Consider the following 19,833-nt stretch of genomic DNA (forward strand, 5'->3'; position numbering starts at 1 on the left):
CTGACACTATCGTACATGGTATACTTGCCATACAGTGACCACGATTACCATTGGACATTCGCTTGTATTTAAGGCAAACCTTCTTGTACTGTAGGGTATGGGATATGAAAGACAACACAGTGAGAAGGCTGGCCTTTAGAAACTATAAGCATAACTATGGTCAGAGCAGGATATTTCCAGACAAGAATGCAAGGGCTCTTTTTTTTTTTTTTTTCATGCTCGGACATGAAAGAAACAGCTGAGGGTTTATAAATAAAGACATATTTAAAACTCTGCTGGCAGCACCAAGAAATATCATCTTATATTTTTTTGACTGCTTGCAGCCTTAGACCTACACATACATCTCACAGAAATGGAAAAAAAACAGAGGTATTCACAGCACAGGACTAAAGTAAACACGAAAAACATGTTTGCCAAACTCTAAGAATTGTGGGTAATTTTTATGTTTATGCCACATTGACATTGATCATTGTGCAATCTTTTCGTATAACCGTTCGTACAAGTTTTTACTCTGTCTCTAAATAGTTAATGGTTATCAAGTGAAATGGTCCAGGCGTTATAATCATTCTTACTGGAATTGTATTTTCCGGTCACATCGTCATGTGTGCTATTGATGGGACCATCCACTTGACTCCAGCTCTGAGTTTGAGCTCTAGCCCAAACCACAGCAGAGCATGCCATACGTCCCTTCCCTTGTAAGGGATCCTTTGTGGGAGACTGTATTTAGGGTAAATGGCTAATATTTAGGGACTGGAACATGTAATGCTAGCTGGGCACCTATTTTAAACCGGGCCCATGAAGACTATACATAGCGCCGGCATCAAGAAGACCACATATAGGATGGGAAAAGAGACAGGGGTGTTGGAAGCAGCTTACCCTGTCAGAACGGCAACAGATACCAATGGTCTGGCTTTCTACCGATTCTTTCAGATTACCTGCCTTCCCAGCCTGAGTGATTCTCGTCATATATGATCAAATCAATAATACTTTCCAATGATCGGGATTTTTTTTTATCATAAAAATATTGGAGTCATTATTACAATGTCAATTAGTGCTTTCTATCAACACGGCATTTGCTTCATCCCAGAATTAATACATATAGCAGAAGTGTCAATCTCATTTTAATCATGGGCCACATTGTAGTTATTGTTTCTGTCAGAGGGCCAAAATGACTGTGAGTCAAATAAATTGTATGTGTGTCCGTCACACACAGCTATTTTTGAAATCACTGGCTGACATAAACTGTTCAAAAGAGAGATTGTTAAGAAAAAAAATGGTTGTTGTTTTTTTTTTTTTTTTTCCCCAAGAAATTTGAAAAGTTGAAGACAACTTGAAACTTTGGTATTTTAGCCAGAAGCTTGAAGTCAAATCAGCATTTCGTAGGCCACATAAAATGATCTAGCCGGCCGCATCTGGCCCCCAGGCCTTGAGTTTGACACTTGTGACATAGAGGAACATATGAGTGACCAAAAGTATTTTAAGATGTTTACAAGCCCAGCTTAATGTTTCACAAACAATATTATGAAATGAGTTCAACAAACTTGATGTTGTGCTTTATTTCAGTCCTTTTCAAATAGTGGGGCAAGCAGGGGTGCGAGGCGATGCCAGGGGGGTGTGGATGAGCCCAGGCAGGGTTTTTTTTAAATGTTAATATCGCCGATTATCATTTTAATGAATCGTGGCAGCCAATATCGTGATGGTGATTAAAATTCGATGAATCGTGCAGCCCTACTTGGTAGTATCAAATGGGTGGGGTCAGGCAATAGCACAATTGTGTTGAAATAGATTGAATGAATTGCAAAAACAATGGATGAACCACATATCATTTTGTTTGGCCTACCATTTCTTTGAAAACCGCCGTAAACCTTATGTGCCTCATTTCTCACAGTTCTAACGAGTGGAAGTGGCAACCAGTCGCACAGTCCTCTGAAGCGCTCCGTGTCTCTCACCCCGCCAATGAGTGGTCCAAGCAACCATCCCATGGGTCCTGTCTGGCTGTCCCAGGAAGATCTGCGTAGTAGTAGAGGCCCAGCCCCCGATCACGCACCCCTTTCTCCTCAAAGCAGCATTGCGTCCTCGGGCAGCGGGGGAAGTGAACATCTGGAAGAGGCCGGTTTGGGAGGAGGATTAAGTCTTCATCGCAGTTCCTTCCATGAAGAGGGCAGCGGCATGAGGGGTGAGTTTAAAGGCTTTTATTTTCTATCAATCAACTGGTGACATACAGTATATAAACCCGTCTAACAAAATAACACTGAAACATGGCTTAAAGATCATTCGTCAGTGGTCTCTTCGTCCATAAATAAGCAAAGTAATTGCAAACAACAGCCAATAAAGTCATTTACAGTATATTAATGTGGGTCAGTCCACTTCCTATCAATTTCAACCAAAAATGTTGTCCTTTATGACTCTAGGTCTATTTTTCGCGTTTTTGAGGAAGTTTATTGTTGTTACTTTAAAACTCCATGAATGGGGAAAATTCAACACTGAAATACTTTTGTTTTATGAGTTGGATCAATGTGTTTTTGTTTGTTTGTTTGTTTGATTTGTTTTTTCAGGGCTGATACTAGGCATGGGACAATAACAGTAATGGCAATATGTCGCAATTTTGAAAGTCACGTATTTAAAAACTTCCAAATCTGTCAAAACTGATCATTTTTTCCCCTTCCCACGTCGTCTGCCTTAAAAGGCAATTCGCTGACTGCAGCGGGAGACTCCTCTTGATGTGACTCATGCTCTTTGGCTGCCGCAGCCAATCACGTCCACTTCAATACCACCGTAAATTAGCTACTGAAGCTAACTACTGCGGCTAACGCAGCTAACATTTTTATGCTACTTTTATGGAGCATTTTATGAGATATCACTCCAGGTAGGACGCGAGCAGTCAATAGAGCTAAAGTGTGGGTCAAAAAAAGTGAACTCTAGTCGACGTAAAATGACATTAATTAATAAAAATGACACTAATTAATACGCACAGAATTGGAATGATTGACTTGGTAATTTCAAATAATCATTTTTCAAAATATTTTGAATTTATATTTATTTTACTATTATTGTACATGGTAAATGTTTGTTATCGTAACAAATGCCGTATTATATATTCCGTTTAAAAATAAAGTTTATGTAATCTAGAAAAATTGCTACCAAAAAAATAATTAAAATTAAATATTTTAGATTTGTATTTTCAATACCCTGATACCGCAATACCGTAAAGAGTAAAGTGCGAATATAAAGTGCACATAAAATATGAGCTCACCGTTAACAACAAACTAATAGAAGCCCTCAGCTTGCTTGACTCTCAAAAATACTTTTGATGCTGCTGCCTGAAAATTTACAAAACGTACACACATTACATACAAATTATATACAATTGTTACTGAATTGCAAATTCTATTACCTTCAATACAAAATGTTAATCAGATGCAAAAAGGTTCTTAGCATGTGCAAAAGTTTTGCATTGATAAGATATACCAAAGGGAAATAACTGGTACAAACAAAAATGCTAACAAGGTAAACGCATGCAAGGCAGCACTATAACATGCTGAAGATAAGAACTCACATTAGCTTGCAACAAACAAACTAATTTTGCTCATATTATCATCAAAGACAACATTCTTACGAAGAAACTACAACTAACACACTCGTGGGCCAGATTTCACAGAGACATAACAACGTATGCGTCACCAACTGACTGCTCTTAACTGAAGCCACACCATCCTTCTCACTACAAAATGGAGAGGCGGTGCCAAAAAACAAAAATCAAGCCCAACAAAGCACAAATAAATGAACTGTTAAAGGAAGAAACTAAATGAGTTCCTCAACATCATTATTTCGGGTGCGGCCCATACTACCCGGTACCAATTTATCGGGCCGCGGACCGGTAGTTGGCGACCTCTGCTGTACAGTGTTCATTGCCTCATGGACGTTACATTCTTTCATAAATCATTAAAATTTGTAAAAATTGCGTCTCATACTGCCATACCTGCATACTATTTCTGTGAATATTGTTCTTTAGAGTTTTAATGTCAGTTTAATGCTGACTAATTTTAAAGTACTCTTTTTTTGTCATAAAAGTCATAAGAAGTATATTTAAAACAAATTCGGGTTGATTTATTTTTGAAAGATTGGGCCCAGCAGTGGACAAGGAGTGGGAGTGGAGAAGTCAAAAGCCTTTACTGTATATACAAAAATCCAATCCAGCCAGAGGAAGCATCAGAATCAAGTCCTGGAGCACGACATTCGGGGAATCAAAACTCAACTACAAAACTGGACTTGAAATACTAACTAAACTCAGAAGATTGCTTTACATAACAGCTTGAGAGGTTATGCTGGCAAGGCTCAAAGTAAGCATATTGACCTCGCTGTTAGCAATGTCAATTTTGGACTTAACGCCTCAACTAAACACATTGAATTGCTAGACTGAGAATCACTAGCCCATGGACAGTCCCAAATATTTTTGAACAAGCTATTACAAATGCATGCCCGCCAAGCAATGATCCAGCCGGAGCTGAATCCCTCTCGCGTACTCTGACGCGCCGGCCCAATTCACTCGCATGTGCCCGCGGGCAGCCCATTGAACGGCTCCCCGTACGATGAACCTCGGCGTGACCTCGCTCGGCGCGCCGCGGCTTGCGGAGTAGGTGGGCTCCAACGACCCGGTGGGCTCTGTTGCAGGACTGCCGGTTGATGGCGGCGCTCGGACACAAGCACATGAGCACCCACATGCCCACAACCACCGTGAATACTCTTGAACAAACAATATAAACACAAGCGCATGAACACACACACGCGCTTAAGTGAAGGAAAACGAGGAAACAGATGAACACGTTGAACACGGGACATTTTTCTTCCCGTTTATCATTTCAAACACTAACAAAGCGCCTGGCTGCACAAGACATTTTGAAATGCTTTGTGGTCATTGAGAAAACGGATGGCTTTGACGCTTCTTTTCAAACAAGCGCTCAATGGCATTGATATCAATACAAAGATACTTTCCTCTGAGCGACTGCCATGTTGAACAAGTCCCATGATGGAATTACAGCCCTTTTTTTTTCTACAATGGCACATGTCGCTAGTATCACAGTTGCATTTCTGGTGTTTGTTTGTTCTTTTGTTCTTGTTGTTTTTTACAATCTGCATCAAAATTGTGAGTCATCAACTGAACTCTATTGCTTCTATATACGTATATGGGCAACACTGCTCTTAATTCACTCTTCTTGACTGACAGGTGCTAAGGTCAGGCAATTGGACAAACAGTCATTTATCCTCACGGTGAAGATGAGAAAAAACGAAGAAACAAATGAGCATGTTAAACGTGGGGCTTTTTTTTTCCCCGGCTGTTCGTTCAAATGCCAACAAGCAACTTATGAAGCCAGGCTGCAAAAGACATTTTGAACCTTCTAGCCATTGTTTATGAAAAGCTATTCAACTTACAAAGTAAGTCTGGAGCAGGCATGGGACGATATCAGATTTTGACTGTGCGATAACCTTGAGCAAAATTATTATTGTTTTGAAATTACAACTCACAAAACATAATTTTAAAATCTTTTGGGGTAAATTGCCATTTTTCTACATTATAAGAATTGTTTTATTTTTAAACAAAATGTATAACACATCATTTGTTAAAATAACAAGCATTTACCATGCTAAATTAAAATAAATACTGGATGTCAATAAAACTGAAACAAACCTTTAACGAGCAACACGGGTTTTGCTCACCAATAAACATATACATGAATTCTGATTGAACACATTCACTTTTAACTGAAATATGGCCACTTAAAGTATAAAAAAATAGTATAAAAAGTATAAAATAACCTAAAAAAAAGATCAATCCTTCAACTTTTATGTGTATCAATTAATAGTACAATGTGGATTCTGCCATTGTACGTTGACTATTTCCAACGATGTACTATGTCCCAACTGGCCCGACCAAAGAGGGCGGTTGAACAGATTGAGATTTTCACTAAATCAGTTACCAAAATGTGCTCTATTAATTACTAATACACCTATGTTCAGAACAAAGCTCTGGCATCACAGATACATGGCAGAAAGTGTGATAAGACTGTGTAACCACAATAACTGACGTGCACAATAGCACAGTAACTCATAAAAAAAACAAAACCTTCAGTATACCGTGGTTGAACCTGACGATGCATATAAAATGTCCACGGTGTTTAAGTGCAAAAGGATTCCCATACGAACACATAAATATAAGCGCCACTGTAACACAAATTGCTTGTTTTTCTCTTGTAAGAATTCACCATAACCCTAAAATGCAGGCTAAATTAGTGGCTTTTTGTGTGTTTATCACAGACGTTCCTGCATGGCTGAAGAGCCTCCGTCTCCATAAGTATGCAGCTCTGTTTTCCACCATGACCTATGATGAAATGATGTCACTTACCGAAGAACAACTGGAGGCACAGGTACACCCTAACTATTGGTCAAAATTATATTGCTAGCATCAATGTTTGCAGTCCTTGAATTAGAACCTATGCGTATACATTAGGCCTGCACAATTGATCAAATTTTAATTGCGATCACGATTTTGGCTGCCGCGATGAATTAAGCTGATCTCCGGCGATATTAACATTCAAAAAGCCGGCTGTCAAATCAAGCGCTTTCAGTCATCCTTCCACCAGGAGGCAAACACAAACGCAAGGGTAAGACTTCAGCTTATGAAATTGCAAGCGAGCAAATCCTGCAGCCGCGGCTATAAGGGCAGTAGCATTAGCAGCAGCCTCAACCGAAAGCCCACCGAATTAGCGTAGCGACACATACAGTGTTTTGCGTTCGGTCTGAATGCGGCAAGAGAGTGGGACACGATGACGACTCTGAAGTGGGCTTCGCCGGCGTACTTTGATTTCTAGTCCTCCCCAGAAGTCTTAGATGGCAATGTTTCCCAAATAAACCGTACTAGCTGTCAATTGAGACCTGTTTTAAAAAATCTAATCGGAATAAGTTCGGTTGGAAATGACCGAAAAGGATATTTTGACTGCTAAGTCCATACTCACTTTGAGTGATTCTGGTACTTTTTGCAGCCTCCCATCAGCACCAGCATTAAAAGACGGCGAGGTTCGTATCTGATTCCTAATAAATACCTTGCTAGCTGTCAAATGACCCATTTTAGAAAATCCAATTGGATAAAATTTGAATACATGGGGTTTGAAATGCACAAAAATGACATTTTGACTGCTAAGTCCATACTCACCTTGAGTGATTCTGGTACGTTTGTACTGTTTTTTTTCTTGCAAAAAAACGTCAAGGCCGTTGTAGGTGTTGTTACAGGCCTGTTGTTGTAGTATGTGCTTGGTTCTTACTAGGCTTCCCTTTTTTTTTCATTGGTTTGCTCTTGGCAAGTAAGTTAGCTGTGTTGCCCTGTGTGCCAAGTTTTTGCTGTAATTATTTACTTTATTTTCATTTATAATTATTAATTTAAGAGTCAAGCCTTGAAGCCTTGTTTATATACTGCTTTAAAAAAAGTGCAATAAATGGACTAGTTTGACCAATCATGATGAATAAACGTGATTAATAATCGTGATTTCAATATTGACCAAAATAATCATGCAGCCCTACGGTCCATCTATATAATATAAGAAGATGATTTCCCTGCCCTTTTCCGTGATCTGATCATTTTCTGATACATTGCACCTATATATATATATATATATATATATATATATATATATATACTGTACACACAGTAAAAAATATTTTTACAAATTTAGGCAATTGGTTAGTCCACTCGTGTGGGTGTTATTTTTACATATTATTGATCACTGAAGTATTATGGCCAAAATAATAATCTCGATTATTTTGGTCAATATTGAAATCACAATTAGTAATTACGATCATTCATCATGTTTGGTCAAACATGCCTATTTATTGTGCTTCTTTTAAACAAGCAGTATATAAACAAGGCTTCAAGTCTTGAGACTTAAAAATAATAGTAATAATTTAAAATTAAATGAATAAAGTAAAATATAATTGAAAGAAATTCCCCCAAAACTTGGCACACAGGTTAACACAGCTAACTTGCTTGAGTGCAAACCAATGAAAAAAAATGAAGCCTACTTAGAACCAAGCACATGATTTGCTTTTAAGCAAATTTTAATCAATTAGCAGTTGAAATGTCATTTTCGGTCATTTCAAAACGAATTTATCCAAATTGTGGGTCTTAATTTCACACTAGTAAATAATGTATTAGGATGATTAAAAAGCAAAGGCTTTTGTCATGCAGACATGTGGGAAAGATAGCAATCTAAAGGTTTTTAAGGTGGAATTGAAAGTTGAAATCTCGGGAGGGCACCGTGAAGCCTTCAGCGTCTTCCAGATGTCTTGACAGACTCTTCATCTCTCCCTAGTGTGCGTGTTCACCAGGACTTGTTCACAGTATTTAGTAGTCTTTTTCACACGAATCAGTTGTTTGTATCGGCAAACTTCCGTGAGCAATGGTTCGTCTGCCATGTTTTCCGCGCGGTAAAGAAATTCTGGAAGGTACGGTCGACAAAATGATGTCATTTGACACGTCAAGCCATGCTGCCTCCCTTCTCGCCGCCGCCGCTGCCGGATTTGCTCGCTTGCTATTTCAAATGAAGTCTTAACCTTGCGTTTTCCCCATGGTGGAAGGATGACTGAAAGTGCTTATTTTGACATGTACGGTAGCCGGCTTTTTAAATGTTAATATCGCCGAGCATCGGCTTAATTAATCGTGGCAGGTCATATCGTGATCGCAATTAAAATTCGATAATTTTGCAGCCCTACTCTGACGTGTTGAAAATAGCTTATCAACTTTTACAATGGAATGCTAATGTTTTACCAAACTTTCCATTTCTGGGGTCTCCTAAAAAGTAATGATTTTGGAAAAAGGTGAATCCCGCCCTATGCCGATATGTTTTTATGCTGATTTTTTTTTTTTTTTTTTTCACAGAAAGTCACCAAAGGTGCAAGACACAAGATTGTTATTAGCATTCAAAAGCTAAAAGAGAGACAAAGCCTGCTGCGCAGCTTAGAAAAGGTCAGTTTCCAATTGTATTATTTTTTTTTCATTTTTATTAATTTGTTTTTAGTTATCCAATATCTTAAAGCAATATAAACATCCATATGCTGTACCTTTCTTCTTCAGCTTCTCAATAACTCACTTTCGACTGATCACTTAGCATTATGAACAAAAGATTTTACTTGATGTTGCATTTTGCAAAAGTTCCTCGAGATTCCAACGAAAGCACGGCTTATCCTAAATGCCCCCACACACAGACCAAAAAAATGGCCTCTGCATGACAATTTGTCTGAGATGGAAGCTCTCTTTGATTGACAGTGAAATAAGCGAATCATACTTATAGTGTAGGCTGGGGAAAAAACTGAGCTTCCTATCTTTAAATACCCCCCCCCCCCCCCCCCCCCACACACACACACACATACGCACAAAGATACATATAATACTAGTTACCACCATGTTAGTGCTGCATTCCAGGAAATTAGGGTTCTCTGAGCGCAGAAAAGTGCACTGTAAAAATAATTTGAACGGCAAGGTCCTAGACACTGTCAGGAAAGAAAAAGGGCCGTGACTTTTTCACCCAGCTTCAGTATGACGTGACTTATTTTTATTTTAAGAAAGTTTTTTGACTTGGCTTTATGTAACACAATTTTATTAATCATAGGTGCATTAACTCTTTCAGCGAAAAGTGTTATTGGAAAAGGCAACCCACTGATCACATCAGCTATCAAGAGCAAAACTCCCATCAAATGGTCATACTTAATTACTACAGTGCTCAATAATCTTAAAATTAAGAGAAGCACTGGCAACGAGTGTCATCACTCTATTCATAAAAAAAACAAACATAGTCACTGGCAGAAACAAACAAACAAACAGTACTTTACATGACGAGAATTCTTGTCGTTGGCAAAAAAAGAATGACGTTTTCCCAATTCCTGAACGAGGTTATGAAAATGTTCAAAAGATGAAACATTCCTTTATTTATGTAAACAAAGGAAAGTGGAAAGTTTGCCGTAGTGAAAAGTTTGCTGTAGATCAAAATTTGTTGTGATGAGTGGAACAAAAAAGATTTTATACAAGTTAGCCGTCTTACATCTGCCTGGAACACTTTGATGTTGCAACTGGTACAATTTGAGTAGGGTAAATCAGATTCCCCACCTTCCTGGATTGCAGTACGTATGTATAACGTTGTGGTGGTCATGATGGGCAGATACATGTAGAGTGGTGGCCATGTTGGAGGGCTTGACGTTTCCATCAAATGCAACGTGTGAACATTAGAATTATATTGTATCTTGCTCATTTCTCAACTGTTTGCCTTGAGGGTTTTTTTTTTCTTTTTTTCAAAAGACGCAGCCAACTATGCCTCACCATAGACACGCTGCTCTAAACGGGCATGTTGTTTCCAGGTGCCGCCTCCGGCGTTTATATCGGTGGGCAGCCGAAATTGTTATCATTACAGTATAAGATTGCTTTTCTGAACACACATGCATGCAGTTACATAAAAAGTGTATGAATAGGAAAAAATCCCAATATGTAAAATTACTATGAATACACTTCAGACTAGATTATAAAAATGGTATTTAAAAATGGTAAAAGTGACCATTTAACATATTTATTATATATTATCAGTTGGAATAGCCTCCAGCACAAGAGAAGGGATGGCTTTTGGGCACTAATGTCCACCTCATCAATACTCAACACATTTGTAGAATGTGTGCAAAGTTAAAGTTTTCTGAGTGGTTGAAGCCTGTTTGTCGACTTTTGGTGCATGTTTCATCTTAGAGCAGGGGTTTTCCAACTTTTTGACTTCAGGGACCCCTTTTACAAAGAACATTTTCCAAGGATCCCCATTGCAAAAAAATAAATAATAAAAAAAAAGATAATAATTTAAGCCAGATCTAAGTGACCTTTTTATTCAGCAACATATTCAGTTTGACAGCAAGTATATTATTACTTTCCAGCTATACTGAAGTTTAGAAAATAAAAATTGCAAATTGCACATCTCCTTAGAACAAATCGGGTCAGTTTCCCCCCAAAAGGTTGCTGCCAATTAATTATTCAAAAACAGCATTATAGAATAAAATGCCGCTGTAGCTTTGCTGTCTTCATCGCCTCGTTAGCAAATTTTAAATGTATAATGTATTCAAATTTATAATTTTTTAACTGGTTGAATAGATTACTCTGTTGAAAAGTTGTGAATACTTTCACAGTTGAATATCAGATCAAATGAAATGAACACAAATATATATTTTGATTAATAACCAAATGTTCTGGTCTTCCTAGATGGTCCAATGGCTTCCAACTAGGTAGACAGACAGCGAACAGCAAATTAGTGTAACTCTTCTTTAATTTAGTTGTGTCAGTAGTATAGTTCTCTATCATTTATATTGTAAAACTAAAGAAACGAAAATACACCAAACTTAACTCAGGAAAGTCCCGTATGCAAAAATGATATGCCTTACTAAATGTGCACAAATTGCGCAGAATAAATCAATCATATAACCGGGTTACAAATGATATTCCTTTCGATACACAAAGTTAGTTAGACGCAAACGAGTACGGTTATCAATGCAAAATATTTGCATATGCTCACATTTACCAAAAGGAATGAAATAGCGCAAACGAAAATGCTAACAAGCTAAACACATACAAGGCAACACTACATAACATGCTGAAGATAACAGGCTGGCTAATGTCAGTATTTATTTAGAGTCCCAAGTTGGACCAAGAAATGACTAATTTTGGGCATATTAGCAAAAATGACACGTTCCAACAGAAAACACAACTCTCAGGCACCCGTAGAAACACCTAAATTATCTCACGGACTTCCAGCAGTCAGACCACGGAGCCCCGAGGGTCTGCAGACCCCACTTTCTTAAGAACACATAATCCAGAGACGAATAGCGGATTTCCAGCAAAACATTATCCTATTCCTCAGACTGAAACAAGTGAGTCTACAAGTCACTATCTTCCTTCATCTCTTTCCTTCATGTCCCTTCCCTCCGCCAGGATGTATTAGAAGGCAGTAATCTGCGTGTACCACTGCAAGAGCTTCATCAGATGATCATGACGCCTATTAAGGCTTTCAATGGTCGGGAGGAGACTTCCTTGCCGCGTCCTCCTCTGAACACAGATTCCAAAAGCTCTGCGCCTGGGTCCCACCTCGCTGGAGGAGGTGGGGAGGCTGAGGCAAACTCAAGTGTCATTGCAGAGGGGGATCTGCCGAGCCAGTTCACTCGAGTTATGGGCAAAGGTGAGCTGACGACGTAGCTGCTGAATTTAGAAAACATCAGACCATTTTTTCAAAGTTAAGGATTTCCGATCTTTATCTCAGTTTGTACCCAACTGCTGGTGTCCAGGTCAGATGAGGACAACATCAGCTCCTACGTTCAACTCATTGACAAGTGTCTTATACATGAGGTACACACTACCCCTTTAAAATGATCAACGGCACCGAACGTATGGACAAAAGCGTAGTAAAAACCAACATGTTTAGATTTTTTTTCTTGTCTTTGTTTTCTTTTTCCATCCCTAGGTAAATTATATTTGCTCAACTAACTGACTCAGCATTCCTAAAAGTCTAATCATTCATCCATCAACCATTCATGTGGGCTGTCAAGTTGTTTTGCATGATGCACAGCAAATTTCAGCTCACTTTCTGTTTCAACACCAGAGCCATGCACTCTTTTGAACTCTGTTTTTTCCTTTGACCATCAGTCCTTTAGTGAAACTCAGAAGAAGAGGCTGTTGTCATGGAAACAACAGGTCCAGAGGCTGTTCAGATCCATTCCCAGAAAGACGCTCCTTGACATCGCGGGTTACCGAACACAGAGGAGGTACATGTACAGTATTGTGTTTCAGTACTGAAGACGGTACAGCAATTGCACTTTTATTCAACACCATGCATTAGACAATGAACTAAAAAAGTGTCTGACATGTTTTGTCCTGCAGCAATCGTGGATTCGGTCAGTCCAACTCGCTCCCCACCGCGAGCTGTGTCGGGAGCGGCGTTATGGCACGAAGAAGCCTTCGGCAGTTCCAGATGCCGTCTAGGAGCTTACCGGGTGCAAGGCTGGGCCTGCTGAGCAGTAGTGGCCTGCTGGGCCCCACGCCTCGCAGCAGCAGCAGCACGCCCACAGGACCCAAGCAAGGGAGACAGGTGAGCCAAACTCACTGGAAGATAATGGTGCAAAAGCAGAGAAAGCTGGATAAAAGTTCGTCTTGTTGTTAAATTGCCATCGTTTGAACCTATTACCAGAAAAGGAATCGGCCTATGACCGGCTGACACACAGAGTGAAGCAGACCAGAAGAAGTTGATCTCGTAGGCTCGCTGATTGTAATGGCCTTTTCAATTGAGCATCAAACAGTTGCAGCTCATTCAGAACAAATGAGCAGAACAAAGAGAGCACAACATACTACTCCCATCCCACTCCCAACATGGTTTCCACTCAGCTATGGAAAACATTCTATAATTATGCTTTTGGTCTGTAAATCACTGAATGGCTTAAGTCTTGAATCCATTAAAGACATTTTGAATGAGTACAATTGAATATAAAGAAATCGGCACTTGAAGCTCAGTGTTAAAAGCAACCGTGGCGAATCAACATTTTGCTCTTAATGCTGAATGCAAATGGAATAAGCAGCCAATGCAAGTGAAATTAGCCCAATGTGTAAATTATAAATACTCTCCTTTAAAACATTTCTATAATCGACTTTTCCTAAATCTTCATCTTGCACTGCATGATCCTTTAGTAATTTAAGTAAACTTCTATTCATCTCTGTGCTTTACTTTAAATCCATTTAATTCTTTTTTTCAGATTTGATTTCAACTGTCTTGTTTTTGTTTATTCCTTTGAACATGTTTTCTCACTGTATGAAGCACATCGAACTATTGTATATGAAATAAATCTTTCCTTGCCTCGCCATTAAATTCAAGCTGAAAGTCGAAAACAAATTGATGCAAATGCTAGTGTTGCAAACGTAGTGAATGAGATAGTTGTTGCAAGTGGTAGTTGACCTAAAATTAAGAAAGGAAAAAAAAAAAACATACTAAAATGACGTTGACAACAATCTATGTAGCCGATTGAAATTTTGATGATATATCCACACAAATAGTTTTGCTTTTTTTTGCAAGAAAACGGACAAAGGCAACTGGTTTAGTTTTGGCATCTGACAAATGAAAATGAGGTGGATGGAACTTGTAGGGAAGTCACCCCGCATACCATAGGCCTTGCGTCAGCGGCAAACGCTGAAACGGGAGGAGCGCTGAATCTGTTTCAGACTCATCCTGGCACACTTTGGTTTGGGCCGCCCCATTTCATTGCAAACTGAGATCTCTTTCGCTCTCTCATATGAACTCATCCTGTACAAAGGGAGGAAATACCTCAGTTCCTTTTCCCCATACCTCCATGTGTGTCAGTATTGTAGATGTGTAGAGAGGAAACTAGGAAGAGATACGTGAGTCATAGTTTGGCAGAGGTGCTGGCGCGGGAGGGGGTGGGAGAGAGAGAGAGAGAGAATTTACATTTGTATATGAGAGAAAGGAAGAGTGAGAGAAGAAATGAGAACAGTGCATAGGCATTTCCTGTTTTTCCTTGGCCCGAGGCACTGGAGGGCCATGAGGGGGGTTGTGGCTGGAGCAAGGGAAGGAGGAAGTTGTAGTGTTGGAGGTATAATAGGTAGGTTACAGTGACGGATTCGTGTAGTTAGCATCGGAGACTCTCACTTGTGTATATGCTAGATGTCATCCGGGAGTGTTGAAGGGATTTTGAGAGAGCTATTTTTGCTGCTCTGACTCAAATACAGCGACTTACAGTTGCCTTTCCGCGCCTGCCATGACTGTGGAGAAATTTTATTTCATATTTATTTCCAATGATGTCTTTCATATTGCGTTCATTTCCCATGATGTCTTTGTATTGCGATATTTACGGCAATATATTGGGCAATGTTTAAAAGAAAAAAAATCGATGGCATATATATTAACAATGTCTGAAAAAAAACAAGGAAATTATTAGAATAGACAAACTCTATTTATTCTTTTTGGGAAGCCACACATCATTGGCATTTATGAGCACACATTAAACATTCTTTTTCAAAAAAAGCAGCATGTTCACATTTTTCATTTCAAGGTAAAGCACTTTGCCACACCTGCCAGCATAAAATGCTGATGACAGCGCTCTTCAACCGTAAACGAAACTGATCAGTGACATTGCTCGCGTTGCTGGAAAAAACACAAATACGACTAAAACCAAGGAGAAATCTATTGTTATAATTCATCAAATACAGTGAAACCTAGAGATAAAATCACTTCTGTACAGTTTTTTTTCTTTCATATTCCGAAAATTACTTTGCATATTGCTATTATATGCTATTCGAATCAAACGCAACATTCTACTGCACGCTAATATGGCCGCTCGGATATTATTGCGCTTCTCGGGAACGCATACAGGAGCTTACTACTGATGACTGGAACACAATGGGGAAGCCCGAGATACTATAGGACTACAAGGGCAGAAACGAAGAAAAAGAAAGCTGTCCTCTGTTTGCCCTCATCCTCTGCCACCCAGCACTAATCGATACGATGAAAAGCAAACGTTTTTCCATTTTATATATTGTGCTATATTATTCCACGGCTGCCTACTTGATTGCTCTTTGTATTCAAAAGGAATATGAAGCAGAAAAAATTAAGGCCATTTCAAAAGAAAAAACAATGTATTCCACAAGTTGATCTAGTAATAGAATAGATATTTGTATCTTTTATAGAGAGAGAATTGCGATGCTTTTTATGTCTGTTGTTACACAGTGGACTTTATACTTTTTTTATACAGTGGACTTTATACTTTTTGAAACGACGGCTAGTGATGATAAAACGTGAACCAAATGTAACCTTCGATATAAAACATGATGCCGGTCCATTTTCTCATGAGGAAATGTCTCCATAATACATCTAAAACAAATAACATATTTGCAGCATTTTCATCAATCTAGCTATCCATTTTCTATTCAATTTATCCTCACTAAGGTCACAAGTTGCCTATTCCAGCTTACTTTGAGCAAGAGACAAGATAAACACTTGATTGGTCACAGTCGTATTGCAATTCACATATTGTACACTACATTTACAATTTAGACTCTTCAATTGATCTCAAAAGCATAATATTAGGAATGTGCGAGAAGTCTTTCATTATCAATATTTATAACAAAACCTGAGCTTTGGTTGAAGCCTCCATTGGCAAATTTACCTTACTGAGAGACCCAACTATGGGTGGGTACATATGAGCCGGTTCATCTTTTCTTTTTTGGCTCCAAATCAGTTTACCCGTAAATAGTTATCTTTCTATTTTTTTGTCTTCAGGGTCTGTGGTTTGCCAATCCCGGAGGCAGCAACAGTATGCCTAGTCGAACCCACAGCTCTGTGCAACGGACCCGCTCCCTGCCGGTTCACACAACACCCCAAACTATGGTCATGTTTCAACAAGCTGGTAAGAACCTTAGAAAAAAACCCGCACACAAACTCACATGGTGGGGTTTCAGGTCGAGCTGAGGTCCCCAACCGCCAGTATGCGGCCTGGTACCGGTCCACGAATCAACTGTCACTGGGCTGCATGGGCCGCACCCGAAACGATGATGTTTTGGAACCGATTTAGTTTATCCTTTGACACTTCATTCATTTGCGCTTTGCTTGGCTTGATCTTTGGCGCAGCCTCTGGCTTGCTGTCGATATTAAATTTTGTAGTCAGGAAAGACGATGTGGCTTGAGTTGAGAGCAGTCACTGTCTGTGACGCACATGTTGTTCTGTCTCTGTGAAATTTGTTCTTGTACTTCTTTGTCAGAATGTTGTCATTTACAAGAATAGGCCAAAAATGAGTTTGTTCGTTGATCCAACGACTTGCGACTGTGGAAAACGCTATCTAATGTTACCTCTAATCTTCAGCATGTTTTAAAGTGCTGCCTTGTAGGCATCGTTTAGGTTGTTAGCATTTTCGTTTATGCCAGGTATTTCCTTTTAGTAAATGTTAGCATATGCATATATTTTCAAACGAAACATAATGGTGTTTTTTAGTGGCAAACCTCCATAAGCAATAGTTTGTCCGCCATGTTGTCCGTTCGTAAAAAAAAATAAAAAATACGGAAAATACGCGTTGCGCAAAATCTTTTCTGCGCGGAAGGGCGGGGTTGTGAAATAACGTCATTTTGACGGATGCACCCGCGCGGAGGTTAAACCAAACCAACACCCGGAGACAAGATAAAAGTAATAAAGATGAAAGATGGATGAAGCAAAGTTAAAGACAAGATGCAAGAAATTGATGTAAGTATGAAAATGAGTGCTTAATGTACATTTGTCAATTTCCTTCTTTTTTCTTATTTTAAATGTTGGATGGTTTTGTTTTTAACTTCATTCAGACTGTAGAGTGCACTGCACGTTTTTTTAACGTTCTCGTCCGAGACATGGATTTGCTGTTGTGAAAAATTTCCGTCTGAAAATATGATTTTGTTGTAGAGGTGTTCGAGTGCACTTCCTGGCATCGTTACAGCAAACGTGAGAAGCACTTTTGAGTACGTTAACAACACCGTTCTCCGAGTGCGCACACCGGAAGTAGCTCTAGTCGTTTTGGTCCTGAGCTACATTTGAAATATTGTTGAAACGTATACTTCATAATTTTGCCTGGAAGCCACCCACCCTCAAAAACGAGTCGACCACAGTGACTGTGGCATGAGTTATCTTCATGTCATGTACCACCACAGCAATTGCCAGAAAACTGGGGCTCCTTGCGCAGTTCCCCGACTGCCAGGATGTCAGAGGGTGTGAGCGGAGAAGGTGCGTAAAAGAGGAAGAAAAGGAGGCAGGGATGGGAAAGCGTGAGAGTATGACAATGGGGCTCTTTGTGCAGCGGGGACAACTCTCTGGCCCACTTTCCCGCCTTCTCTCCCTCCCTGACCCACTCTCTTTCTCGACTGTCTCGTCTCTCCCAAGTCTGCAGAGTCACGCGCATGTACGAAGGAGCCGTTTGAAAAGTCGGCCCGCTTCTGTCTTGTCGTACGTACGTACGTACATATAATCTCAAGTAATTGAGAGGACCCACATTAAGTGTGGCACAGTATAGAAAAAGGATGGAATGCGCGTGTCTGACTTTGTTCAGCACTGGTTATGTTTTCTCTTGGTCTTTGTTCACCGGGTTAGTGGAGTGAGAGAGTATGTGGATGTTTTTCGGAGGGAGGCTGGTCATTGAAGCCTATAAATAGCGTACTGTGGATGACCGCCTAACTCAGCTTTTCTCCCTGACCGCAAGGGATTTTCACTCCCCCATCTGTATTGAAGACTCAGCTAAAGACTGAATAGCTAAACAGGGTTGCTTGGTTGCACAGCCCAAATATATGCCCAACACACCCTAAAACTCTTCCACCTCAACCCAACCCTCTCCCAAACACGCTCCACCCAATTCAAGAGCTCAAGCAATTGCAGTCAACAGAAACTGTTACCTGGGAGAGCAAAAAGAAATATGAAATGCTAATGATATCAAAATCCATACAGCAATCGTATGCACCTGCGTGTGTGTGGATTATATTCGTTAAACAATAGTATACTCAAAGTTCCTTTTATTAGGGCCCGAGCAGCGATTGCTGCCAGGTTCCTCTTGTTTTTCTCTGGATTATTATTGTTGTTATTATTATTATACATCTCTGGAGAAAATTGGATTTTGGGGGACCTAAACATGCACGAAAATTCACTAAATTTGCCCGCTCATCGGGCCCGGTGTAAGATTTGCTATTTCGGAGTTGTCATGAACAAAAAAAAAAGCTGGCTCTGCAGCGCCAATTATAGTCGAAAGAAACAAGCCAATCTCCCTACGTTTGACTTAGAACTACAAACATTTTTAGGCATATATAGCAATCTTAGACGCACGCAAAAAAAAAAAAATTCAGTGGAACCCATATCCAAGGATGACCAGAACATGAGTTATGACTTTACTAATGTGCAATTTTGGCATGTTTTTGGACATTTGCTGGTCTCAAACTCATTTTTTTATTTGGGTTTGAGTTATTTTTAACAAAGCAAAAAAAAATTTCGCTCATGCACATCATCTCCAGTAGGCGCTGTAAATTTGCATCACGTATGTAACGAAGACCATTATAGAATAAGATTCCTACAAAATACAACTATACATTATGGAATTCATCCTGGATTTTTTTTTTCTTTGTCTCGAGTACACGCACAAAAAGTTTTTGTGGAAACAAATGTATTTGTTCCACAATAGAGAATGCTGTTCAGCTGTACGGTATGAAGCAAATCATTGTTTGACCAGGGGGCAAAATTGGACTCGCTCTGGTTAATTCTTAGGTGTTTCGTTATTTTCTCACTCACCATTGTTTTCTAAAATATTCATCTTGTTGATTATTGCATAATCATTGTGGGGATTTTTTTGTTCTCTTTTTTTTTTGTTATTCATACAGATCTTCAGTTGCCTGTTACTGAGCCAGACATCAACAATCGCCTTGAATCTTTATGTCTGAGTATGACAGAGCATGCATTGGGAGGTAATGCACATTTTCACCACATGTTGATGAACATTTGTGTTTGAATATGTGTAAAAATGCACGATTCATTATTTGAACACCATTGTAGTACTACAATAACAGTTTAGCTATGATCTTTTTTGTTTGTTTGTTTGTTTTCACCCGTGGACATCACTGCTATCTTTTCACAGTTGTTTTGTCCCCTTGGACTCAAATGACCCCCGTATGTGCTGTTAACTATTTTGCCTTGTCTTTGAAAAGAACATATTTATTAACACTGTTTAAAAAGTTAACCAGCCAGGGTTCATTAGCCGTCATTATTGTC

At 39.3% G+C, this 19,833-nt stretch overlaps 1 protein-coding gene across 2 annotated transcripts in view; it reads left to right on the forward strand.

Annotated features, from left to right (window-relative positions):
- Positions 1 to 19,833, forward strand: part of samd4a (sterile alpha motif domain containing 4A) — a 66,342-nt gene that overhangs the window by 32,149 nt on the left and 14,360 nt on the right. The window contains exons 3-11 of one of the 2 annotated variants that reach the window (XM_088413731.1): positions 1,889 to 2,176; positions 6,313 to 6,422; positions 8,927 to 9,013; positions 12,002 to 12,245; positions 12,327 to 12,412; positions 12,710 to 12,828; positions 12,944 to 13,151; positions 16,347 to 16,473; positions 19,446 to 19,529. In XM_088413731.1, coding sequence (XP_088269857.1) covers positions 1,889 to 2,176; positions 6,313 to 6,422; positions 8,927 to 9,013; positions 12,002 to 12,245; positions 12,327 to 12,412; positions 12,710 to 12,828; positions 12,944 to 13,151; positions 16,347 to 16,473; positions 19,446 to 19,529 — 1,353 coding nt within the window. Of the gene's footprint in view, positions 1 to 1,888; positions 2,177 to 6,312; positions 6,423 to 8,926; positions 9,014 to 12,001; positions 12,246 to 12,326; positions 12,413 to 12,709; positions 12,829 to 12,943; positions 13,152 to 16,346; positions 16,474 to 19,445; positions 19,750 to 19,833 lie in introns of those variants that run through there. The other variant, XM_088413729.1, reaches the window with a different exon arrangement.

The sequence above is a fragment of the Hippichthys cyanospilos genome, chromosome 4 (assembly GCF_059441005.1).
Source record: "Hippichthys cyanospilos isolate Australia breed blue-spotted pipefish chromosome 4, RoL_Hcya_1.0, whole genome shotgun sequence".
Taxonomy (NCBI): Eukaryota; Metazoa; Chordata; class Actinopteri; order Syngnathiformes; family Syngnathidae; genus Hippichthys; species Hippichthys cyanospilos.